Below are 24,905 nucleotides of genomic sequence, written 5' to 3'. Positions count from 1 at the left end.
CTGCCTGGCAATAGATGCATGCAATAGTAAATGTAGAGGTATAATTCATACTTACGACAGTTTATTGTTCCATTTTCACAGCGGCTAACAAGGATAACATAAGAGAGTCAGAAATATTCAGTACAAAGTACTGGTCATTTTCTAAAATTATATTTTTTCATATTTGTTACAATGAAAATGTACATATTTAGACTTACTGTATATACATTATGAATGGCCTAACTTACCACTTTATAGAGTGTATCATCACTGCTGCCCTGGGCTGAATGACAGTGTCATTAAAATAACAGGTGCAGTTCCTCAATTTAGTGCATTCACCAGTATTTTCATCATAGTATGGCACTTCCCTTGAACATCTGGGGTAGCAACCTTTCAAGAATAAACAAAATGTGTTCTTTATGGTTGCAAATGGATTACTAAACTAAAACTAATAGATATCTAAATTGCCAGGTTTGTGTGCAATACTGCCAGAATTAGACACAAACTAAGTTACATTAGGACATTATTTTCATTTTCTTTAAATTCAACTGATGACTGATAATTAAGTTATGTTCTTATATTTGAATACAACTGAAAAAGTCTGCTTACCTTCCAACTTGTGATTGATGTAGTTGCCGCAGGTTAGCATCTCACCACAGGCTTCATAGTGCCAGCTACACTGGCCTTGCTCGTTGTAGAAGTCACAGTAGACAGCTAAGGTTTAAATTATCTCAAGTTAAATTGTTATAGTTTATGTTTTGCAAACATCCAATAATAACCGACACACTTTTCATCATATGAATTGTTGGCTATATTGATTGATTACTTTATTTATGTATCTTGCACAGTGTCAGTCCTTTGCAGAATGACAAAGAAATATTTTAATATTAATAAAACATTATGTAAAAGTATATATATATATATATATATAGTATGTGTATGTTTACTAGTGAAAAGAAACTTCGATATTTACTTTCAAATTGTCTGACTGTAATGTACTGTATGTGTCAAGTTATTGAAATCTTTAGCACAAAAGTAAACTTAACGGAGAGGTGATGAATCTTTAGCATTCTTAGCATAAGCCTCGAAAAAAGTGAGTTTTGCCTCATGACGTGACAATTAACTATCAAGACTCAAGTGACTAGTGCTGATCTAATCTATGTTCTTTTTTAAGGATCTAAGTTTAAAATTGTTATTAAATGTCACATTACTGTTACCTCCCTCCCATCCGAAAAAATACGGCTTTAATAGTTAAGTTTAAACTAATGTTAGTAAGGGGAAAAAAGTGTCTTAACTTACGGCACAAATCAGGTGTCCTCCATTTTACACACACATTGTGGTCGCTGCAGGCCTCTGCGTAGGCTGCCACAGCTGTGCAGAAGCCCAGAAACTTTCCTTCAAACTCACAGGAGCAGGACTCCTGCACACAGGCTTGGTAGTAGGGATCTGGCTCCACCTGGGGATTGTAGAACACCCAGAATAGACGTTAAGGGCTCTCTATAAAGGGTATTACTGTACGTGTTGGTAGCATTATAAATATGTAAAATGCATACTTTTAAGTGGCAATCTTTGAATGTGTCTCCTGTAATGATCATACAGCGCCGCTGGGCCCAGGCTAAGCAGTAAGAGTTGCGTTCACATGGAAATATCTCTTTGGTCACATCAGAGCAAGGGGGTGTGGCGGCTTTCCAGCTGTTGCCAAATGCCAGGGGACTGGACACCACTAAAAGAATAAATTCTTGTGTTATTTTGACCACCATGACAAAAGTAAAAATCAGTCATAAAACAAAGAGAAGACCCATTTACCTGCTGAGCCACTTATCTGTAGGTCATTCATCTCGTTGAAGTCAAAATTCCCACAGAGGCCGCACACTCTGTTCTGCAGGAGAGAGGGTTAAAAAGTTCAGAAATTACACTTAAAATTAAAGGAATTGCTGACTGGATGGATCTATCAGCGATGATCAATGCTGAAACATAATGTTTTGTGATACTGCCAAAGTCGGACAGTTTCAAGCAAAAAAATAGTAAGCAATTGTAAAACAATTTGGATTTTAGATTTTTTTTTAAATCAACTTATGTTGAGTAGTTTCTAATATTAATGTATACTGATGATCAAAGTGTGTAATCACAAGTGATACATTAACCACTACATTTTAAAATCACTTACCCTCCAGTTTTCATGCAGCTCTATGGTGATCCGGGTGTGTTTGTCCCAGATGAGAGTTATCCCTCTGCTTGGCACTGAGATTATGATGTAGAGTCCCACAGTGTGTGTGGAGTAAAGTGAATGGTCCTGCAGAGTCCAGCCTTCATGATGGCGTCTAGTCACCTTCATGTCACTCAGTGTCAGGGTGACCTCGCCCTTTTAGGACAGCACAGGTACAACTCATGACAAAATATTTTTTTAATTGTTAAGGAAGAAGTTACCAGACTTTACTGATTCTATTGATCTGCCATAAAATCCAGCATATATTTATTCTTTAATGATGACTGAATGATCCGAGTATGTAACAACTTATTTGACTCATAAAGTGAGTGAAGCAATATGATGAAAATAAGTGAATAAAGGAATGGATATTACAGTATGATGATAGTTACTGTAGATAGATAATAAACATGTGGACAATAGCTCAGGGTCTTAGTGAAGAAAAATGTGAATAAGAATGTACAAAAAAACAGTCGTCCACCTGCAGGTTGAGGACGATAGAGCGAGAGCAGGTAAGCGCCTCATCACAGCAGGGGACACTCTCCACTCTGACAGAGAAGGTGCCGTTTCTAGTTCCACAGTCATCCTGAAGTAAAAAGATCACAGTTAGAAAGATATGGTCAACTTTAGCCTATCTTTTTTTTAAATGCCCTGTAGTATTTTGTCGATATACTGTGTCCTTTACTGTGTCTGTGATGCATTGGAGGCCAAGGCTTCAGCAAAGACACATGTGAGCAGTGGATTTTGTTTCCACTTTCATGTTTGATCTCACCTCTACAAGTGTGTACTGACATTGTCCATCATAGCGGTACCATTTGGAGTCAAAGGTCTGGTAGTGTCCATTTCCGTAAACTTGACACTTCCCAGGACATGGCTCGTCTTTGCAGTCCCACTGACCCTGACCACAGACACTGCAAGATAGAGTGATGTAAGCCGTTCAGTCAGCATCTCTGCATCATGGCTTTATTAGCTTTTCAAGGGAAAAAAATACTTTTTGAGTTAACAAATAGGAAAGCAGCAATAATGCAGGCGTTACCATGTTTTACAGTTGGTTTTGACATGCTGTCCTGCACTGAATACTCTGCCACTGTACACACAGGTGCAGTTGTGCAGATAAACACAGTTTCCACGGTGATCTTCGTACTGGTCATTTGGGCAGTAACAGCCACTCTCACAGTTCATTGTGGCACCCTGGAAATCACACCAAAAGAAAATCTTTTAGCTCAAGGAAATGTTTTACCCTCCATCACAATTAAGGAAACCTGTTTTGGACAAAGGGGATAGTTTAGGGATGCAATTCGCTGACAGGAAGTTTATGTAAAAATAAAAATGACAGATTTCAGAAGTAGTTGCTCTCAATTGTGAGAAAAAGCCTCACATAACCACAAAAATATGTTCAGTCATAATATATTCTATAACAATACAAGAATAAGCAAGCAGTGTACGACTGTTGACCTACCATTGGTTTGCTGAGACTGTCACAGGTTTTCTGAGCTGTGTTAACATTCTTGGAGCAATGAACACAAACCTTCCCATTTCTGCACCCTGATGTAAACAATCATGAAATTTAAACATTATTATAGAGTTAAAGGGATTTTTTATTGACATAATGCTGGGTGAATTTCCAACAATGGAGCAAATGTTACAAAGGATCAGTATAATTTAGATATGTTTATGATAAAGGAATATGTATTTATATTTACCACAATCCTGAGAACATTTCAGTTCTCCATTCTCACAGACACTGCAATAGACACAGCATTTGGTTACAGATATAAAAGATATACAACAAGTATGTGTACATCACCGGGGTTTACTACACAATTGAGCATACTATAACAGCATTGGGAAGATTTGATTAGGGCAGACAGTGAGTAATAGCCTCAGCCACTGGGAAAGTAAACTACAGATGTAAAATGTTAAGATAAATAGTATTCATGCATTTTAAGTGTGCGTAATGTGTACTTAGATGGTCAGCTCACCACTGTCGACTGTCGATAACAACAGGACCTGGGGGCGTTGTACCGCGGTAGTAGTGACAGTCGCACTCTGCCTTTGGGGAACAGGTGTCTCCTTGGTTCAGGTGAGATCCCGCTGGACAGCCACAGCCCTCCACAGAAGCGTCTTCCAGCCCACAGCGAGGGTCAGGGCCAGACAGGGAACGGCATGTGTGGTTGCAGGCTTGCATGTTGTAGGAGAATACTTGGTTCTTCTCACATTTCAATGCTGCAACACAATATTGTGATTACTGTTAAATATGCCACTGATTTGTATTACTACTAGTATTAATATGTGACATTTTCATCAACAAACGTCCACTCTTGGCAATTGTAACACAGTTGTTGATTCAACCTAGCTGTACCTAATCATGCTTTTATAATTATCGCAAAAGTGAAAAAATAACAAGAGAATTGTTTTCAGTGGACTGTGAACAATAAAGTGGGACGATGCAGACAGAATAAATTGTATATTTATCAAAGCTGAACTCACTGCAGTTGGTGGCTCTCCTCCAGTCACCAATTACAACACCCAGATTGGCACAGGCTTTGGCATAGCTGCCCAGGGCAACACACAAGCACTGCGGCAGACTGCTGCCACAGTTACATGTTCTTTGGATGCAAGCCTGAAAATCAAAATAATTTTTTTTTAACGAGTCATACATTGATATGTCAATGACACTTAATTGCTAAAAATGCCAAAACGTATTAAGGGTTGATTTCAGTGCAAAAGTCTTACCGTGTGGTAGTGATCAATTGGGATATAACCATGACATGGAGCAAATACTCCAGTTGGGTTGTTCAACACAGAGCACTTTTCATCAGCAAATATTTCTGCAAAAACACATATTGAGATCATGAAATATGTTTGTTTTACCTTGTAGTTAAAGCTATAGTGCGTAGTTTCTGTCACCCCCATGACGAATTCTAAACAATGACAGCAAAACTGTCGGTGTGTCGACATGATACAAGCCTACCGGGACCGCGCACCGCCCCCACCCGTCATCCACACAGTGTTGGGAAAGTTCACTTTCTACATGAACTAGTTCAAAGTTCAGTTCACACATTTTAAAATGAACTAGTTCAGTTCATAGTTCATACTTCAACATTTTGAACTAAGTTCACAGTTCCAAAAACGAACTAGTTCATAGTTCTTTTTTTTCCATATGTTGCCGCGAGCTATTATTTTTAAAAATTATTGCCACAGCCCATATAGAACCACAGACAGCAATTATTTTATCAGATAAAAATAAGTTTCTGTTGCTGCTTCGTCGCCTCCAGGCTGCTTTTGGTTTTGATGACGCATGCGGCGGTGCGACACTGGTGGCTGGTGTTGCCAGATTGGGTGTTTTTTCCGCTACATATGAAGGCCTGTTCACGGTATGTTTTAGCCGGGTTTTCGCCTGGAAGGCTCTATAGAAATCTGGCACCCTATTGAATGAGGTTAAACTGAGAGAGCGTGCTGTTCACAGACACCAGAATGAAGGAGTTCACCGTAACGTTCATCAGGCAGTAATGCAGTACGTTCAGTTCACGTTCCCCCAAAAAAATGAAGGAGTTCTTGAACTATCGTTCAATGAACGCGTTCAGGTACAACACTGTCCACACAGTTGCTAGTAGCCACTTTTGTTAAACAGAGGATTAACAAAATATCATGGACTCTTCAGAAGAGGTAATTATCTTCACTCAAGTTTCTGTGCGCAAAAGTCACAAGACGCCACAATCTTCTGATCACAGCCATACAAAGAGTTGTGTGGAGCTGATAGTCTTCATTGTCTTTGTAGCAATTCATTTGGCAATGGCTTGAATGTAACGGACATTCATTAATATCAAAAGTTACGCACTGAAGCTTTAAAAGTATCTCAGACAAGCAAGCAGGTGCAAACTAATTAGCAAATTCTAGTATTTTAACTCCAAAGTGTAATATATTCTTTCATGTCTGATTTTTTTAGACAAATAAAACATTATGTATGAATATATACACATATTTCTAACATTTTAAAGTAACATTTTTATTATTAATTGGTACCATTGTCTTTGTTGATGCAGGTGGTGGGTATGTTCACCGAACAGTCACCCACACTCCAGGACTGAGCAAAAGGTTGAGCCGAGTTCTCGATGATCCTGCTGCTGGTGGTGAAGTCGTCTGTGGTGTCACTGTTGTCGTTTCCACAAAGACCTGAATGACAGACCGACTATGATTAACCATGCCAGAGCATATAGACGTTTTTTTAGTAATTTCTTAGCCACGATGGAAGTGAATCCCAAAGAATGCCGATGTCAATATATTTTGATTTGTTAGTGGACTGAGATCCTAACCTGAGATCGCCTCTGTGTGGTTTCTGGGTGGGGTAATGTACAGCTGGATTTCAGGAGACATCTGGACTTGGATCTTCATACCAAAGGATGTGTGGACCTGGACATACATGGAGGACTGCCAGAAAACCAGAGCGTGATCTGACAGGTGACAGAGTGGTAAGTGATTGGGTGAGTGGATTAAAAAGCCATTATGGACGGATTACTAGGCTACGAGACATATAACATATTTCAAATTAAGGTCCAGTCAACAGATGCCATGGACAACAATTCTTCCCATTTTGTATTTTTTCTTACCAGAGTGATGAAGTTCAGTGATCTCCTCCTCTCTGAATGTAACCATGTTGTCTGAAAACATATACATGTCCTGCAAATCCAAAAAAGAAAGACATTAGTATTTAGTGACTGTACATAACTGTTGCTTGACATTTGTTTGACAGAACTTATTGTTTTAAATTCAACTCTCAAAGACTGCTTGTACCTGAGAAAGCAGAAGAGTGACTGTTTTCAGAGAAGGTGCCTTATCAGAAAACTTGATTGTTATCGTCCAGTTGAGACCCTTAAAGAATAATAATAATGAAAACAAAACAGTGAGTATGATAAAAAAGACAACATTGGTTAATGTTATATAGAGGGGTAGTGGGAATAATATTCACCTGTGAAGCCACATATGTACATTTACCGGGGAGGGCATATTGTTTGCCATCAAATGTTCTCACAAACTGCCCTTCAATGAGACATCTGGTGGGGCAGTTGTTTTCAGAGCATTGCCATTTCCCACTGTCACACATACTGTGGAAAGAAACAAGGTATGAAATGTAAATCAAAAACTTCAAATAGGATCAGCATATTGATCCCAGATGGAAATTTGCAATTCATGGATATTCAGTAGGTTTTTCCGCTGACTTACCATGACTGACACTTGGATGTGCGCACGTCTCCGGGTGAGTATCTCCTACCAGCAAAGACACAGGGGCAGCTGGACACACTCACACAGCTGAAGCCATCTGCGTGATCATTAAGCACCTTGCCTACAACACAAATTAATATACCTTTTATTATTTGGCTCACACAGGCAAAAAAAACAAAAAAACAATGAAACAACATGTGAAGAGCTACATGATGAAGTCAGGCAGTGCTCACCCTCTGGGCAGACACAGGAGCTGGTGAGTTCTTGGTTGGAGAATCCAGGGTTTGGATTTGAGCAGCTGGGAACAAAGGCCGCGCCCTGTTCCACATAAACCAGGTCTCCTGAACAACTTGGTTCCGCTGCATTAACCCACAGAAACATGCTCATCAAGTGTCCAAACATGAATTTGAGCCAAAAAATTTGAAGATCTTTAAAATCTAGTTTTAAAGAGCACCTACCACATTTGGTTAAACTTCTCCATATATTCCAGATATAGCTGTTGTTTCCACACTGTTGGACAACTTCACTGAAGAAAGCACAGCCGATGTATTTGCTCATTTCATAGCTGTAAATGTTCTCTTCACAGAGTGGGATATTATATTGAGGTGCCATGCCTTGCAGACATTCCAAGGTGTTGGAAACAAACTGCGGCATACCTACAAATATCATCAGAGAAACCAACTGAACATCTGGAACTAGGACTTACATTGTATGGTGTGAGTGTTCAAACTATTTTATGTTAAACACATTGCCTCCCAAAAACATAAATTTACTAAAAAAATTAGTTGCAGTATGACATTTATTACACATTATTATTTTGGCATTATGTTTTTGGGTTGTCCCTAGTGTCTTTACAATGAGATCAATGAGTGAAAAAAATCCAAAGAAAGTACTTACAGAGGAGCAGTACCAACATTCACTCGGTTTAACTTACTTGATTCACAGTGGACACAGGATCTCGGGTTTGACATGTGTCCTCAGGAAGTACACTCTCCTTAACCAACTGCTTCTTGTCACCTGATTTCATGACAATTGTACATTCTTAGAGCAAACTGTACGCAAACAAATGTCAAAAGTTTGCATAAACATAATGTGTGCATTTGTATAATCAGCTATAGTAGAAAAACTTATGGTTTCACTTTACTTTTGAAATTTTCTCTTTTTTAAAAATGTAACATCATAAACAACTAAACAAAAGCTTACCAATTCCATAGACCAACACTATATTTGCTGCTACTACTAAAAGTATTTCTGCTAATGTTACTATTGCTATAATACAATCTTGCTATCAATTCTAGTAGTTTAACCGTCATACCTGGGACGTTGTTTCCACACAGTCCAGTCATGTCGGTGCTCAGCTCCTGCTCTAGCTCCACCTTAACAACAAGTATAAAAAAGATAAAAGGCTTCAGTGGGTGAAGGTAGTGCATGGCAGTTCCAAACCAGTACCAATTACTAATTAACTTATATGGATATGGGATATGGATGATGTGTTCATGCATCTGTGTGCCTGTGTTTATGCTCTTGTGTGTGTCTACTGTATGTTGTCAACTCACCCGCAAAGAGTCTATTCCTCCCGGTACATTGTGCCAGGTGACAGACAGAGGGAGCAGCAAGCTCTTCAGTTTAGTGTAGATGCCGTAGTGAAAGATGTGCTGGTAGGTGTGGTCGTATGGAAGGGAAACACTGTCAACAAATAAACATACAGAGATACTGTATCAGTAGGGATACAACTAGTTACATATTAAGTATTACAATGTCCACCTATTCACCTTGCAGAATTGTCGCAACACTCTTTATGTTTTCATTTAACTTAACTATGAGAGGCAAACTATTAATAATGCAGTGGCCCAGAGTCAAAGGCAAAAATCAACTAACATTAATCACATTTAGAATGCATAAAAACCACATGGCTGTTTGGCTAAGTATAAATGTAATCTACTGTAAGTGAATGAGTTTTGCTTTTTGGCAAAATACTCACCTGCAGCATTCTCATACTTTTACTCTAAGTGTGGCTGATTTAGTCTTTATCCAGCTCCTTTCTGATCATGGATATGTAATGTGATATAGCAAATCATTTGTGGTTTGATTATAAAATGTGTCTGTGTCCTTGAGCGGAATAAAAACAAGTATGAAATGAAGTGAATAATGTGATTTTTTTTAGATTATACATTTTGAGTCTATCAAACTAGATCAAACTGATTCATCATTTGGTTTTCTTTATGGCTGCGGTGTTCTTGTAATGAAGCTGCATCACCTTTTCTTCTCCACCAGGATGCTCCCATTCTGCACAACAGTCCTGACTTTGTTGATTATGATCTCAACATGGACCAGCAGCCCGTTGTCACCACGCCGTGTGGTGATATCACATTCCACCCGGTTGTGGGTGAAACGGGTTAGGGTGAATGGGCAGTTGGAGCGAACATAGAAACTTGAACCGCTGAAAGGCTGGACGACCCCGCTGCCAAATGTCCTGCAAGTGTCTAATCACAATGTACTGATTAATACTAGACGATGGCTCAAGACATGACTGAATTCAATAACGAAGCAATACATACATTTATTTGATTATGCTATTTAAAATGTTACAGTTTCCTTTTGTGCATGTACATGTACATGTGTGTGTATTTGGGGTCTGTGTGTAATGTGTGTAACTGTAACAACAGAGTGGAAAAAAATGCCCCTTGCACGGTTAATAAAGTATGTCTTTTTCTTGGAATAATTGGAGCCTGTTTTTGACATGAAGTGCCCTTCCAGTAAAGATAAAGTGCCCTGTAGAGCAGAGGTTAATTTTATTTTAATAGGACCTTTATACCTATACCTTTATATGTCATGCTTTCCACGATGAGGCTTTGCTTACAATCTCTTCCAACAAACATTTATAGTACCTTGATATATAAGATAGTATACAGTATACTATACTATAGAGCTGGAGCTGAATATTTTTGACCAAATACATCGATATCGATATTGCGACCATATTGTAGGGTTGGCAATAGGTGCTTTCACAAAATATTTACACAATGAGATTTTTGATAAATCATCCATAATGTGGATACAATGACTAAGTGGTTCAAGGCAAATAATGGAACAGCTAGAACAGTCTGGTAAGTTCAGAAAATTACATCACTTTACTGTGATGCCCTACCATACTATCCAAGGATGGCGTCAGACTAACATAAAACATTAATACATTCACATACACAAGCCACATACATGCCCTTTTAGTGTAGAAAACGTGATAAAGTGCCCTCTAGGGTGCCAGTGTCCCACCAATTCAGAACTCAATAATTAAATCTAATAGCTTTGAATTACTTTTGTTTCATTCCTCCAATCATGAAAAACAAAGCAAATTCACTTTTTGTACATTAAAGTGCATTATAAGATTTTTGAGAGTACCACTTTAAAATTAATATGCCACATGATCAACTATTATTTCAAGTCTATACCTCACAAATTGCGTTACAGTACAACATGCAGTGTAATTAGCTTGTGCCTAGTTCCAGAAAGCATTAAATAAATAGTAAGAAATAGAATAAAATACTATTGGATAAAATAAACCAAATAAAATAAAAAATATTTTACAAAAGACACAATAAAACAATTTCAGAGAAATTAAACTGTGATACAACAGAATGACTTTCATAAATATACAACCCATGTATACATATAAGATAATGATGTTAAAAAATGTATCCGTATAATTAACAGATCAAGATTGATTGATTCACGTACTGTATACTCACATTTCTGAGTTTCTGTTGTTGTGACCGATTCCCCTGGGCTTAAAACTAGGAGAGAAATACAGTGTCAAAGTGGAATTAAACATGATTCATAATATAAAATTATTACTATTACTATTCATGAGCTCGCCTAGTTGCACTGGGTAAAGGATGCTGATAGCCAGGCTCTCATTGGCAGCTTAGCTTATTGAATTTTAATGAGAACTGACACATATCGAGCTGTTCTTTCCTGCAGGCTTTCTATACCACGCTAGAATGGCTTGAAACAAGGTAACCAAGGCATTTTGTCCAAATTTTTTTTACAAAGTCCATGGTAGAACTTCAGACAGTACCACAAAGTAATGAAATACGTGTGGCAGGGCACCTTTAAAAAAGTAAAAGTAGCAATTGCGCCATATTAAATGCTCCATTACAAGTTAAACTCCTGTACGGAAAATGCCACCTAAGTAAAAGTATTATTAGCTGACTCTACTTTAGTATCAAAAGTAAAAGTACTCATCATTGAGAATAAATTGCTCCTGTCAGTGTAAAAATAATTAACTAATTATATTATTGGACTATTGAGTGGTACTAAGTGGTTTAATCTACAACAGTGCATCATATCTTATATGATCATCGTAAGTTTTAGTGTAAACTTTTAATTTGTAAAGCAACTATTAACTGAAGCTGTCATATACTGTAAATGTAGTAGAGTAAAAAATATAATTTTGGTTTTTGAATTGTACGGCAGCAGCATGAAATTGAAATACGTACAAGCACCTAAAATGTGTATGCAAGTACAGGTTTTGAGTAAAATTTACTTTTTTATTCCACCACTTCATGTTACACTGATGCACATTATTAACTCCAGACTGGTTAAAAAAAAAAAACCATGAAAAACATAATATAGCAAATTATAAAATACTGCATCTTAATAATTTTGCTGTTAATGCTGCTAAAATTCAGTAGTAATTGTGGTCTCTTTTGTTTGACATATTGTAACATATTTGAAAGATTTTGAAATATTCTTGTTCCCTGCCACTTTTTCTGATTAGAAGAATTAATTTGTATTCCAATGATTAAATAAACATTTGCATGGTACCTGAGGCCAGTGAAAAGCAGAATGCCAGCATCCATCGCTGCGAGGTCATGCTGCCTGATGCTCTTGCTGTGAAACCAGGAGGAACTCCACAAACAGTCCACCAAATGGCTTATATATGCAGTGTCCATACGCACACACCTTTAACCACCCACCCTGTACCAGGAAACTAGAGATAAAAAAAAATAACTCAGATTAAACATTACTTGGTAATCAGCAGAAATGTGGAAATTATCACAAAATGCAAAAATTCCTCTATTTACTCCTGTGGGAAATTGTGAGTGTGTGAAAGAGAGAGGTGAGGATGGATGCAGAAACACATTACAGAAGACTCAACATAAACTGCTAAAGAGAGTTTGAAACTTAAGCCTGTTCTTTTACTGTAATCCTTTAAACCTCTTGTTTCCTGTCAGAAATGTTAAAATCTGTGTCATTATCTCACATAATGGGTAAAATATTAATTCCTGTACTATGAACAAAGAGGTGCTGCCTTTAGCAAACACTGGTGAACCAGACCTTATCCAGATGGACAAAATGATAAATGTGCATGAACCAGGATGTAGTTAGTTGTTTTTCAGTTTGAAAGCTGAGGGAGAGTACCCCATGACGTTTGAAGACCTGCAGCTAGATTTCTTTTCATGCAAAGATTAGACTTGGAACTGCAAACTGAGTTAAAAAGCTTCTTAACCTATATCAGTGAGGTGGTAAACGGATGAAGTGGCTTATCAACACATCAGCAGGCTTTATCACCCTAACCCTCCACCCGTCAATTGAGATATTTTGAGCCAATTAAATTGTGCGTAGATATTATTTGTACTAATGAGTACTTTCACTGCATGTAACTAAACTGTAACTAAAATAAGATAAGATTAACCTTTATTGATCCCAAGAGGGGAAATTTGGTTGTTACAGCAGTACAAAGACAGTAGTAGTACAGATACTAGTGGTGCACGATATATCGGCCGCCGATATAATATCGGCCGATATGGTCATATTTTTTTACACATTGGTATCGTTCCGATGTCAAAATAGGGCCGATGAATAGGGCCGATGTGAATCATTCCTGTGTATTTGACGTGTGTGTTGGCTTAGATGTGAGTGTGTGAGAATTTAGATCTAAATCTGACCTGTGGAGGGCAGTAATACGCTTAACAGCGTCTATACTGCTGAAATCAGAAGAAGAAGAAGAGAAGAAGAAGAAAGTGTGCGGGCGGGGATGTTGGTTTTTGCAGACGGAATCTGCGGCGAAGTGGGACACTGGAAACTTTAGTAGACCACCGGCTCTCGGTGGGCGGGGGAGAGATGAATGTTCGGAAATAAGAGGTTGCTGCGGCCCGTCGTACAGGTTAGTTTGACCAGCGGGCAGCAGCGTCCGGCCGGAGTGGGCAGCAGCCGCGATCATGGGGGGACATTCTCAGCGGTGAAACTCAAACGGGGGCTGGAGTATAGCTAACCTAGCTAGGTGGAAAGCTAACGCTAGCCAGCCACCTGTTCCATCAATCCTGGTTGCAAGTGTCTACTCATTAGACAACAAACTGGACTACATCCAACTTAAACGAAACTCCCATCGCGAGTTCAGAGACTGCTGTGTTTTTTTTGTTGTGGAAACATGTTGCCGGGTAAGAGTGGAGATGGGCTGTGTTAACACAGACTTGTGCAGAAATTAGCTGCTTGTATCCAACTAAATGCTAACTGCTGGGGAAGTTTGTGACTAGTAAATGCCGACCATTCTACATTTCACGCAAATTTACAACTGTGTTTATAATCTGCTACATTTAGCTATTGCACACACACGTAAAGTTCAGCTAATGCATACTAGCATTAGTGCTTGGTTGACTGTAAACACCTGTTTCGTATGTCGTTTTTATATATTTTAAATGTGTAACCATTACAGCCACAGTGAAATGTTGTTTCGTGTATATGGTTGAAATGACAATAAAACACATTTGGGTTGAGTTGAATGCTGCCTCACTGTCGGCCTGTAGGTAGGCGTGGCTTGGGAGTGGAGTCTAAGCAGCGAAGCAAGTGCATTCTGGGATTTGGTGTCTTTCATCCATATGAGCCAAAAACACATTTTCTGGCTTATCTCGGCCTAGAAGGCACCAATTTCTATAATTTCAAGGGTTAGCCCTAACCCTAAAGTACTTGGCAGTTACTGTACTTACAGTTCAGAAGACTGCAAAAGCCAGTGTCTGTTCAGTCCAGTTTGTTCTGGCTCCATTTTCACATTTTACCTCTTTCAATACTTTTGGCTTTGGCCATTTAAGGCCTACTACTGTACTTTAAAGTTTTGAACTGTTGTACAATGTTCACAGAATACAGTGACTTGGTCTCAAGTGAGTTAGATGTTTATTGTGAATACTCAGGGTTGGCTTATTCATAGTGTGAATTCAGGACACACTTGTATCCTTTTAAAAATTTATTTTTATATAAATATAAATTTTTTCTTCTGAAACTCTGATGACAGTCATAATTTGCACACAAGTAAAGGTGCCCAATATCAGTGATTTCCGAAAATAAATCACAAAAGTAAAAACAATGCGTTTCGGAAAATAGTTCCTTATTTGATTATCATAAAAAATTGTGTTCTATACAGAGATATCGACATCGGTAAATATCGGTATCGGCCACAATTTTCACATCAGTGCATCACTAACAGATACATAGAGAAAAGTAAAAGAATAAATAAAAGGTATAGAAAAAAATATATGGACACGGTCAAGTGACAGTGGTACAGTATGGTTAAAGTGACATTAGTGAAAGTCTGTTACCAGACTGATGACATGATTCAATTATGGCTCTGTATATGTAATATCACTGTAATATAGAATATGACACACAAATCAGAAGAAGAACATATTAACATAATATAGTATAATATGATAAATTATGACAGTATGTGATAATATATATATATTGTGAACTATTACTAAACTATAACTGCAGTAACTTGGGATTGGTTGAAGGTCAAACTAAATTCAAATGTAAGTAGTGTTTTAAGATGCTAAATACAGTAAATCACTAGAAAATACTATATTAGAAACTGTCCAATATTGGCAAGGGACAATAAATCATAGTGTTTTGCTGACACTTCACTGGCATAATAAATAACTCACTGTGCCTGCCATAAAAAGCTCTGTCAAAACAGTTATGTGGCAAAAACGCCAGTCGTCCCTTATTTTCCACAGAAAACAAAGACTTATCAGTAAGCCCACAGCAAGAGACACCTTTTTTATGCATCAATTTGTGCTTTTAATGCACCAATTTCAAAGTCCTCTGCTACTCTCAACATAAAGGAAATAAAGAGTCAATAAGAGTAAAGCACACTACATTAAGGATTAAAACATCACATCATAGACAAGGGAAATATGTTTGGTCAGTCAAAATAAATATTGGGTATATTTGGATGAAGCAAGAACCCATTAATAAACTCAGAAATAGCATTTACAGTGGAGAAATATAACTAAGTACATTTACTCAAGTTCTGTACAAATTCAGGATACTTTTACTTTACTTGGGTGTTTTCAACTTCTGCTACTCAATAGTTCTACTCAATTAGCCTATATTTCCGAGGTAAATATTGTATCTTAAGCTGAAAAGAGTGCTGTTTTCTGACACAATAAAAATGTTGATGTTTAGTGATTTGTGGTTCTCAAAGGACAGCGATCCTACAAACGATTCGATGATCCTACATAATATGATGCATTGCTGTAGATTAAAGGTCCCATGGCATGAAAATTTCACTTTATGAGGTTTTTAAACATTAATATGCATTCCCCCGGCCTGTCTATGGTCCCCCAGTGGCTAGAAATGGCGATAGGTGTAAACTGAGCCCTGGGTTAGCTCCCCTTTCTCTGCTTTGCCCGCCCAGAGAATTTGGCCCACCCATGAGAGAGAGACATCCTGGCTTTCAAACGAGCAAAGTGGCAGTTGGTCAAGGCCACACCCCCACCCTCCACCTTGCACCTTTAGTACAATATGAGATCGTATTCTCAACGAGCCGCCATGACAGTCTGGCTTTGAATTTCCGGAGAAAACAAACCCATGTGACGCGTTCGTCCTATCAGCTGCCGGTTTTCATTTCTTGGGCAACAATACAGAGTAGCGCCACCTGCTGCTATGGAGACGTATTACGTTTCTCAAGTCGGTATCGCCTCAGTGTGTTCCGAGGCAGTTTTTTGGACCTCGGGGACCCGACTGATCATTCCGACTGGCTTTTCTGTCGACGGTCGGCCGTCTGGTTGGTTTGTCTCGGCTATAAGGAAAGCTCATTGTGGGACTAGCTCTTGTGGCTGTAATTCTGCACCAAGGCTGAATTTCGGGAAAGAGACTTCAAATACAGTATTAGGGGACCACTAATGTCTATATAAAAGCATCCAAAGAGCACCATGTCATGGGACCTTTAAACTACCCAACAATATATAAAGGAGTTAAAATGAACCTTGAAAATCTACAACAGTAAAATGCAACATACACATTAATGCAGCAGTAATCCAGAACTATATTTTTAGCTACTAGCTGTCTTCTAGCTGAATTTCTTCACCAGCTAACTAGCAGGTAGCACAGTGGGTTTATCAGAGCATTGTTGATGAAAACAGCTGCTGCATGTGGCTGTTGGACAGATGGTTAATGAGAGCAGTGAAACTAAGCTGTAACGTTACAGTAAATGCCCCATAAAACAAATGTGCCATAAAACAAAAACAATGTTAGCTAAGAGGCCATAACATTTTTTTAAACTGCAAGGTTGGGCGATAATTATCATTGGTCAATGCTGGCGACCTCTTTAATTTTCAGCATAATTAGCCTTGATTTTAAGCTAGCTAGCGTTAAATGTTGGCAGTGTTGGCAGTGTTGGCAAAGAAATTTATATATATATTTTTTTAGCACATTGCAAAATATATAATATTTTTGATGTCTTAAAGCTACATTGACGTTACTAGGAGGCAGAAGAGCTTTAAAACAAACTGACAGCTAGTCTTGACATAAAAAACAACATGTTGTTTTTTATGTCAAGACTTAAAAGGCTAGTTATGGCTAAAGTGTCAGCAAGCAGTTGCCTAAAGTTAACTTTAAGTTAACGTTAGCTAGCTAGCTACTTAGCTAGCTACATTTAGAAGACTTGGAGGAACATACCTGGAATCCTGTTTTTTTGCCACCAGCAAAAGTAAGTCCAATATTCACTGTCCATTTCTCACTGGTTTGGTCTTCACAAACTCCAGGGAAATATAGCTAGCTACCTGGGTCTTTTAGCTGGTGGCTTTCGACTTGTTTTCGACTGTTCACCAGCTAGCTAACGTTAAATTGCCATTTGTGCTGGACATGAAACGTTAACGTTAGCATACAGAAGATTTATCAGTTTTTTTGTTGCTAAAACAGCTTAAAGCTACTGTTACCTGCTGCTGGAAACAAGGTTAATCAGAGCGGTGAGACTGAACCTACAGTTAAAGTGCTCTAAAACAAAACAAAAAAAGACGCTAAAACAAGCTAAAAAGTTGTGTAAAATTCCAGAGTTGGGTGATAATTCTCATGGGTTTATATACTGCTTTAATTTTAAGGTAGCTAACGTTAACGTTTAGAGAGTGCCATTAAATTATTTGGCGCCATCCATGGATGTATTAAGAGAAGGGTGCCATCCTCTTGGTGCCATTTTGGCAACGGTAGGAGGTCGGACTTTTTTTAGTCCCGAGCATAGCTAGCTAGCTAGGTTCCGAGTTGTCTGGAACGCAGCATAATTGAACTAGCTAGAAAATTCACCAGCTAGCTAGCTAGTTGCTAACTGTGTCTGTTTGGTGGTGGACAGGTAGCTAACTGTTAGGATACAGAAGGTGTATCAGACAGTGAGACTGAACTGTACTAGAAAAGTTAAACAATGAGCTAAAAGGAGCTAAAAAGCTCTGTGTAGATCTGCAGTTTGGTGATAATTATCAGTGGGTTCATCACTGTGTTCGTGTCACATGTAACGTTAACCATTTGATTCATGCTGATAAAGTATAAAAGTTGTTGATATTGAGTGTTGAAGCTTTAACATCATTCCAAAGCAGACAGCAGACATTTTGACTTGTAGCCTGTAGGAGAAAAAGCACAGGTGTAACTAATAGCATTAATTAATTAGGGATCTGTTCCATTAAATGCCTCAGTGAGACAGTCCAGTGAGACAGCTTGAACAATACAGTACCCTGGAACTCGCTCACCTAAATGTAATAAGGTCTTTGTTATGTTTTTAATTACACCTTTGCTATTACTACTACAGTACAATATTATTATATGTCAAAAATGCCTGCTGTCAAACAGATACTGCTCTGTTACCTCAATGGGACCGGTCCTTACACATAGTTTCTCCCCCAGTTTCTTCTTTTTGCGGCTGGTTTACACAAAGACAGGGGATTGGGTTTTCTTAAGCCCGTAGTTTCCCTGTAACATTGTACTTCAGCTAGGCTGACAGACTTGGTATGTGTTTAGTGCAGCAATGTTCAAGGGGGTGTTTTGAAGATTAGGCTTATTGTTTATGAAAACTTGGTAATAAATTACTCAGTTGTAGGCTTGGCAATCAGAAAAATAAGATATCAAGTGTCCCGATTAAAGAGGAAAGAGTTTAGTTTTTTTTTTAATCCTCTTAGGAGCACAAATGTGTTTAGTAAATGTAATGCATGCATTTTCAATATTCCCTCCCTGTGTGTGACTGTGTGGAAATGTATTGAGGCTATTGGCGCTGGTGGAAATATAAGGTTGCCAAAATCTTAGCTGTGATCCATATACCTTATTTTACAGAATCTGGCCAGTAGTTGTCAAGTGTAAGACGGATCGACAGAATGACTGACGCACATCACCACCCTTGGGCCCTGGTACTCAGCTGGAGTCACAAGGTTCATCTCCCTAAAAGAGACATTATAGGTTTTTACCATGAAACCATGTACAGCATTATGTGTGCAGGAAACTTGTCCCATTATTGCCCTCCTTCTCTAATGGGCTCAATCATGAGCCATTACGAGGCTGTACTCATTCTCCATTTTGTGTGACACCACTGTCCACATATCGGTCCCCTCCACATATAAATGCATTTACTATTATTATTATTCAAATGTTTTTATATAAATGCATTTACAACCATGTCTTTTCTCCAGGCTGCATGTTTTTTCTCTGATTATTTTTCTGTGTTATAAACCTGATCAGTATACTGGAGAAGGTAGGCAATGATAATGGTCGATTGTGTGAAGGAGGGAGTTCTGATAATGAGTGACTAGGGTTTTCATTAGTTCATGGAGACAGTTTGTTCAGCTTTTAGCTTCAAAAGGACAGTTAGGCTTTAGCTTGGGTTCCGATAAGGGCAGATAATTTGATAATCAATCATTTAAGACATTTTTTTCAAGCAAGAATGACGGTCATTGCCTTGTTACAGCTCCTTAATTGTGAGGATTTGCTGCTTTTCTTTGTCTTATGTGATAGTAAACTGAATATATTTAAGTTGTGGATCATTGGTTTGATAAAACAAGCCATTTAATGGTATCACTTTGGGCTTCGGAAAATTGTGATGCATTTTTCACTATTTTATGACATTTTATAAATGACTAATAAAGGAATGGTAAAAAAAAATATAATATATATAATATAATAACTGGCAGATTAATCCATAATGGAAATATTTGTTAGTTGTTGCCCTAATTTCCTAGAACATGGTGTTGTGGGTGTAGCTTTCTTCAGTAATGCTGGTTGAATAAAAGTGAATATTCTGATAAGGTAGTTTTTTTTTTTTGTTCCACGTTTTTTTTATTGAATGACAAATTAGCAAAAACAATTACTGAACGATGGAATATACATGTTTTTCCCTTCTTTGTTTTTAACCAGAACATACTGATAAGATGGTTTTGATTTCAAATTCAGATTATTGTGACTCACTAACTAACTCTCACATTTAGTCACGCAATCATTTATTTCTGGCCATTGTGCTGGCAAAATCACAAACTAAACAGTGGCTGAACTATTAATTGATTAATCAAAAAGATAATCTGCAGATTGATTGATTGATGATGAAAGTAATTTAAAAAGTATTGTGTCACATTTCTTCCAGCAGTGATCGTCATGGCTGAAATGCTTGATACCTGAAGACAACCCCGGTGGCAACACTATAATTTCCTACTTAAAAAGCACTGAATTATACCATGGCTACCCAGTTCTTTCATTAATACGTATGTATGTTTAGACAAGGTTATCAGCTGTAAAGAGATGTTATTGCCCAAAAAACCTCCAGTATGTCTGTCAGTGTCATCACTGTCATCATGGACCTGTAATACTAGAGTCAGACCTGCAGGGGGCAGCCGTTTTTCTATTGTGCCAGAAGCAGCCTGTTGTACAGTAACAGGCGAAATATGGCGATATAATGCCTATTTGAGTTTTTTTTTTAATCATTAAAATTCTACTGTATATTTAACAGACATACTGTAGTTTAATATATAGGTTGCATGAATCTGTATTTGTAGCCTATATGCAATGCTTAACGTTTTACACAATACTTTGTTAGAACTTAGATTTGGCTTGTACCCCAAAATTAAGTGCTAAACAGTTTTTCATAAAGCCATGCATCATGATCAACTGTAAACAGCATACATGCACATTTAATTGCCCTATATTTATATTTCAATAGGGATTTTAGTGGAGCCTACTGTATTGTTTTCTATAGCCGATAACATTTCAATGATTTAATTGAATTGTAGCAGACTAAAACCTCGCCGTAAACGATCAACTACCAGCATCATGCTTCCAAAACAATATTTATTTGCGTCATGCCGACGCTACTAGTGACGAACTGCTCCACTACACGCCTCCTATCTTACCTTTCCTCCCCACTCTTCTTCAACTCTCCCATCAGGACCACATGGGTGTGACGCATTGATACACACAACCCCGGAGAACAACTTTATCCGGCAGCCAGCGTTGTCTTTGGGAGTGGTTGTGGATAACCAACGCGGCAGTAACTCCAAACTGAGGGGGGTGGGGTGGGAAAATTAGTTAAGTGTGTTTTTCTTTTCTTTTTTTGAGGCATCAAATACAACTAAGCAGCCCTGTCCTGTGTTGTATTTCCCATATGTCGCGCAAACAGGTCGACCATGACTACAATCTCCGTAGTATGAGCAACCTGATGGGCGAGCGGTGGAAGAAAGTGAGCGACGGAGGAGAGCGGAGTCTGATCAAGGCTCCGTCCAGCGCCAGCCTCAGCAGCCAGGGCGCCTCCGCCGCGACCTCCACCGCAGGTGCGCCAGCAGCACCCACCACTTCCACCGGGGACCTGGAGAGGGCTGCCCGCAAGCAGTTCCAGCAGGATGTCACGCCCGGCTTCGTCTACGTCCTGGCCGCGTTCTCCGCCCTGGGGGGCTTCTTGTTCGGCTACGACACCGGGGTGATCTCCGGGGCGATGCTCCTGCTGAAGAGGGAGCTGGACCTGAGCGCTCTGTGGCAAGAGCTGCTCATTTCAAGTACTGTGGCCGCGGCCGCCCTGTCTGCCCTGCTGGGCGGCTTCCTCAACGGGCTCTTCGGGCGCAGAGTTTGCATACTGCTGGCCAGCTTCTTCTTCTCCGTCGGTGGGATCGTGTTGAGCACCGCCCCTGGCAAAGAGGTTCTCCTGGCGGGGAGGCTCATCGTCGGAGTCGGGCTTGGTAAGACGTGTGTCCAACGTGCTCTCTGTCCCTTCAGCGTGTCATAACCAGAGTCTTGTTTGAGCATTTCCCCATTTTTTCTTTTAGCCTAAATTGCATTTTAACCCAACACACTGTTGCATGTTGTGAAAGCAAGTCAAACTAATTACTAAAAATGTAATTTTAAAGTCCTGTCACACTACGATAGCCTATACATCAACACTGTCACTGATGTAAAGACAAAGTTGCTCTTAATTGGAAACAAGTCAATTTATCTCACCCCACTGGCAGCACTAACAATGCTAATGGTTGGCTGACTTTATTGATTTTCACATTTCCCTGTCAGAGTTCAGAGGTCAGAATCAACTTAAGTGCACCTTAAGGCCACAGGCCTCAAAGAGAGATTTTTGGTGTCAATAAGGTCACTGATGTCAGAGTTGCATTTATCTGATTGGCTCCCTCCCTCCTTGCTTCTTCCTTTCCTGCATGAGCTTGGCTTTCTCCTCTCTTGAATCATCCCTATCTCTCTGCCTGTTCCTCCCTCCACTCTCTGCATGCTTTTACATGCAACTCACCTTTTGATCAGAATTCATTGTACCCCCAAATTATTTATAGTGGCTGCTCTTATTTATGAGTCACATCCTCTGTGAAAAGAGCTGTTAAAACTGGCTTTCCATTCTGAGCGCTACGTTGATGGCACACCGCCGCCTCCTTTGAGAGTAGTAAGCGCTCTCCTCAGTGCAGATGAATCTTCAGAAAAGGAAAACAGTGTAACAATTGTTACAAATTTATGATACTAATGAAATCAGATGAGATAGGCTTTGTTCAGAGTTTTTAGAGATTGGAATGTAAAAGATTCACAACAGATAACAGTTAATGGACCATTAACTGTTATCAACCATTAGTTTTTATGGAGATGTGCCCATCAACAGCCAGTTTGAATTTATAATATGCATGTACTGTAACAATTGTGGCAGTAATACTAGTTGAGTGTTTTTGATTGTTTATAAATTCCAATAATTAAAGGGTAAGGGAAAGAAAAATGCAGAAAATGCAGCAGCTTCACACTTAATTTTCAAGCTCTGATAGATAGCATGTGCAGCCCAATCGCACAGGTCATTTCAGCTGTTACATTATAAGTATCCCCTCCTCTTGTGCCATCGCAATCTTTTCCCATACAATGATCTTTATTACACAAGCATGAACAAGCTGGCCCTGATAGATAATTAACACATTCTGGCACCACAATTAGCTACTGGAGACGCTAATAAGGCATTTGCATTGCATGCAATTATTCTGGCGGAGCCCGTCACCTGCACACTCAACTTTAACGTGACCGCCAGTTCTCAGGAAAGCTAACTGCTTAGCATGTCTGAACTGAACTCGCCAAAAAGGTCATCAGAGCTGTTTTTACACCGCCAGGCCTTGCCTTCCTGTATTTCTACCCATAACCGGACCTTGTTGTTGATCTGACCTTTGCCTGGGAACAGGGTCTGTTGTGTGATACGAGCTGTTGCTATAGTCTGAGCAAGCAGATGGGATTGAACCAGACTGTTTGAAATTGTCAAGTTATTTACTCCAACCAATCTTGGACTAGACTGAGTGACTGCCGGGGATAGCCGAGCTAGCACTAGCACCTGGGAGCCAATCAGCTAGCATGTTAACTGCTGGCTGTGCGGGCTATCATTGCAATTTTAAACCACACTGGCTGTGGGTTTTGTGATGTTGTTTTAATCCGATTTTATTAAAAGATATGTAGCAATAGATACATTTCATTGATTATTGACAGTGACAATGAAAATGTTATCTTTAAACCTTAAATCTTTTTTAGGGGCAACTTTGGGGCAGCAAAAACAAACTGTGGACACAACAGTGACATATTATCACCTTTTAATTTGATATAGCGACTTGTTAGTAAGCCCGGCCGATATTGATATTTGAGAGTTTAAAGAATCCTATCATGAGATATCAGCCAGTGGTACTTTTCTTTACACAACCCATAACACAAATAAACTTTTTTGATTAGGTTCCCGTTACATTTTTAACAGTTGCAGCCGAGACATGTTCAGGGTATGGCATCTTACTGTTGAAAAATAAACTTGAAAGATAAGAAAAGCAGCAGGTTGATGAGCAAGCTTTACTGCATTTTTGCTTCTCTGTAGAGAGTTTTACTCCATTTCCAAGGACAGTTGAGTAGACAAACTATCACAGCTACCAATGGATTCTTTCTGTGCTCTCTGTGTGGCGACGGTTCGATTTAAAAGGTTAAAAAAGAGCTATGAAATGTTTTTCTTATAAGAAATCTGCTCTGATGCCTTCAGCCTTAGTTAGTCATAATCCATTCTGTCACACACAGACACACAAATGCACACACCCTCACAGTGTGTGTATAATAGCGTGTGTATACGTTTTCTGGCTAAATGATCCAACAGTTTCAAATGTTGTAGCGAGGTTAATTACATTGTGATAACATTTAATTATTACCTGGAGGTTTGATAATTAATTGGTGGGTTTATATAATTACATCGTCGTAACAAGGTGGAAGCTAAGTGTAGACTTATTGAGGAGTTTGTTTATGCGCATATTGTCGTTCTGTAAGGTGGAAATCACATCACTAAAATGTCAAGTGTTAAAGAAATGAATTGGTTTCAGCTTGACATTTGTGCATTTTATAACAACTTGAAGTCATAGAATTTCATGACTGATTTGAAGTTACATCATAAAAACAGCCACATGGTGTAGTATGGGATAATTTGTTTTTGGATAACAATTGTCAAAATCCAATGTCTTACACTTATTAGGCACACTTTACTGAATTTAATTAAGAAAGGGCACAACCTGCTTTTACCCACTAAATTCAATCAGCATTCCCACCACTTTATTTGGGGGAGTTTTTTCTTTTCCTCATGCCACATTTTCGAGGATGCTCCATTAGCCACTAATTAGCTTCCTCCATCACAACCAGCTATTTAGTACCAGAAAATGTCCTGCCTGCGTCTCTACTACATCACAGTGATGGAAGGTCTAATGAAGTATCTCCCTCGCGCTCT

At 38.9% G+C, this 24,905-nt stretch overlaps 2 protein-coding genes across 5 annotated transcripts in view; one reads left to right on the top strand and one right to left on the bottom strand.

Annotated features, from left to right (window-relative positions):
- The window catches only part of LOC120553630 (mucin-19-like), a 31,809-nt gene extending 14,361 nt beyond the window's left edge, over positions 1 to 17,448 (bottom strand). For 3 of the 4 annotated variants that reach the window (XM_039792255.1, XM_039792256.1, XM_039792257.1), the window contains exons 1-25: positions 8,724 to 8,784; positions 8,343 to 8,425; positions 7,867 to 8,064; positions 7,642 to 7,767; positions 7,409 to 7,529; positions 7,155 to 7,290; positions 6,980 to 7,057; positions 6,796 to 6,865; positions 6,502 to 6,639; positions 6,212 to 6,361; positions 4,922 to 5,016; positions 4,676 to 4,808; positions 4,168 to 4,411; positions 3,889 to 3,929; positions 3,645 to 3,730; positions 3,222 to 3,376; positions 2,958 to 3,096; positions 2,667 to 2,771; positions 2,147 to 2,341; positions 1,786 to 1,858; positions 1,533 to 1,702; positions 1,279 to 1,435; positions 589 to 693; positions 228 to 369; positions 56 to 84 (exon numbers count right to left, since the gene is read on the bottom strand). In XM_039792255.1, the coding sequence (XP_039648189.1) occupies positions 56 to 84; positions 228 to 369; positions 589 to 693; positions 1,279 to 1,435; positions 1,533 to 1,702; positions 1,786 to 1,858; positions 2,147 to 2,341; positions 2,667 to 2,771; positions 2,958 to 3,096; positions 3,222 to 3,376; positions 3,645 to 3,730; positions 3,889 to 3,929; positions 4,168 to 4,411; positions 4,676 to 4,808; positions 4,922 to 5,016; positions 6,212 to 6,361; positions 6,502 to 6,639; positions 6,796 to 6,865; positions 6,980 to 7,057; positions 7,155 to 7,290; positions 7,409 to 7,529; positions 7,642 to 7,767; positions 7,867 to 8,064; positions 8,343 to 8,379 (2,923 nt within the window). In that variant the 5' untranslated portion in view covers positions 8,380 to 8,425; positions 8,724 to 8,784. Of the gene's footprint in view, positions 1 to 55; positions 85 to 227; positions 370 to 588; positions 694 to 1,278; positions 1,436 to 1,532; positions 1,703 to 1,785; positions 1,859 to 2,146; positions 2,342 to 2,666; positions 2,772 to 2,957; positions 3,097 to 3,221; positions 3,377 to 3,644; positions 3,731 to 3,888; positions 3,930 to 4,167; positions 4,412 to 4,675; positions 4,809 to 4,921; positions 5,017 to 6,211; positions 6,362 to 6,501; positions 6,640 to 6,795; positions 6,866 to 6,979; positions 7,058 to 7,154; positions 7,291 to 7,408; positions 7,530 to 7,641; positions 7,768 to 7,866; positions 8,065 to 8,342; positions 8,426 to 8,715; positions 8,785 to 8,964; positions 9,095 to 9,665; positions 9,892 to 11,154; positions 11,200 to 12,232; positions 12,399 to 17,362 lie in introns of those variants that run through there. The other variant, XM_039792259.1, reaches the window with a different exon arrangement.
- LOC120553633 (proton myo-inositol cotransporter-like) overlaps positions 17,190 to 24,905 on the top strand; it is an 84,583-nt gene continuing 76,867 nt past the window's right edge. Inside the window, 3 exon segments of the mRNA XM_039792263.1 lie at positions 17,190 to 17,652; positions 18,998 to 19,092; positions 21,324 to 21,876. Coding sequence (XP_039648197.1) covers positions 19,039 to 19,092; positions 21,324 to 21,876 — 607 coding nt within the window. The 5' untranslated portion in view covers positions 17,190 to 17,652; positions 18,998 to 19,038.

The sequence above is a fragment of the Perca fluviatilis genome, chromosome 23 (genome assembly GCF_010015445.1).
Source record: "Perca fluviatilis chromosome 23, GENO_Pfluv_1.0, whole genome shotgun sequence".
Taxonomy (NCBI): domain Eukaryota; kingdom Metazoa; phylum Chordata; class Actinopteri; order Perciformes; family Percidae; genus Perca; species Perca fluviatilis.
Note: the sequence above shows the minus strand (reverse complement) of the source record. Positions and strands in the feature narration are given on the sequence as shown.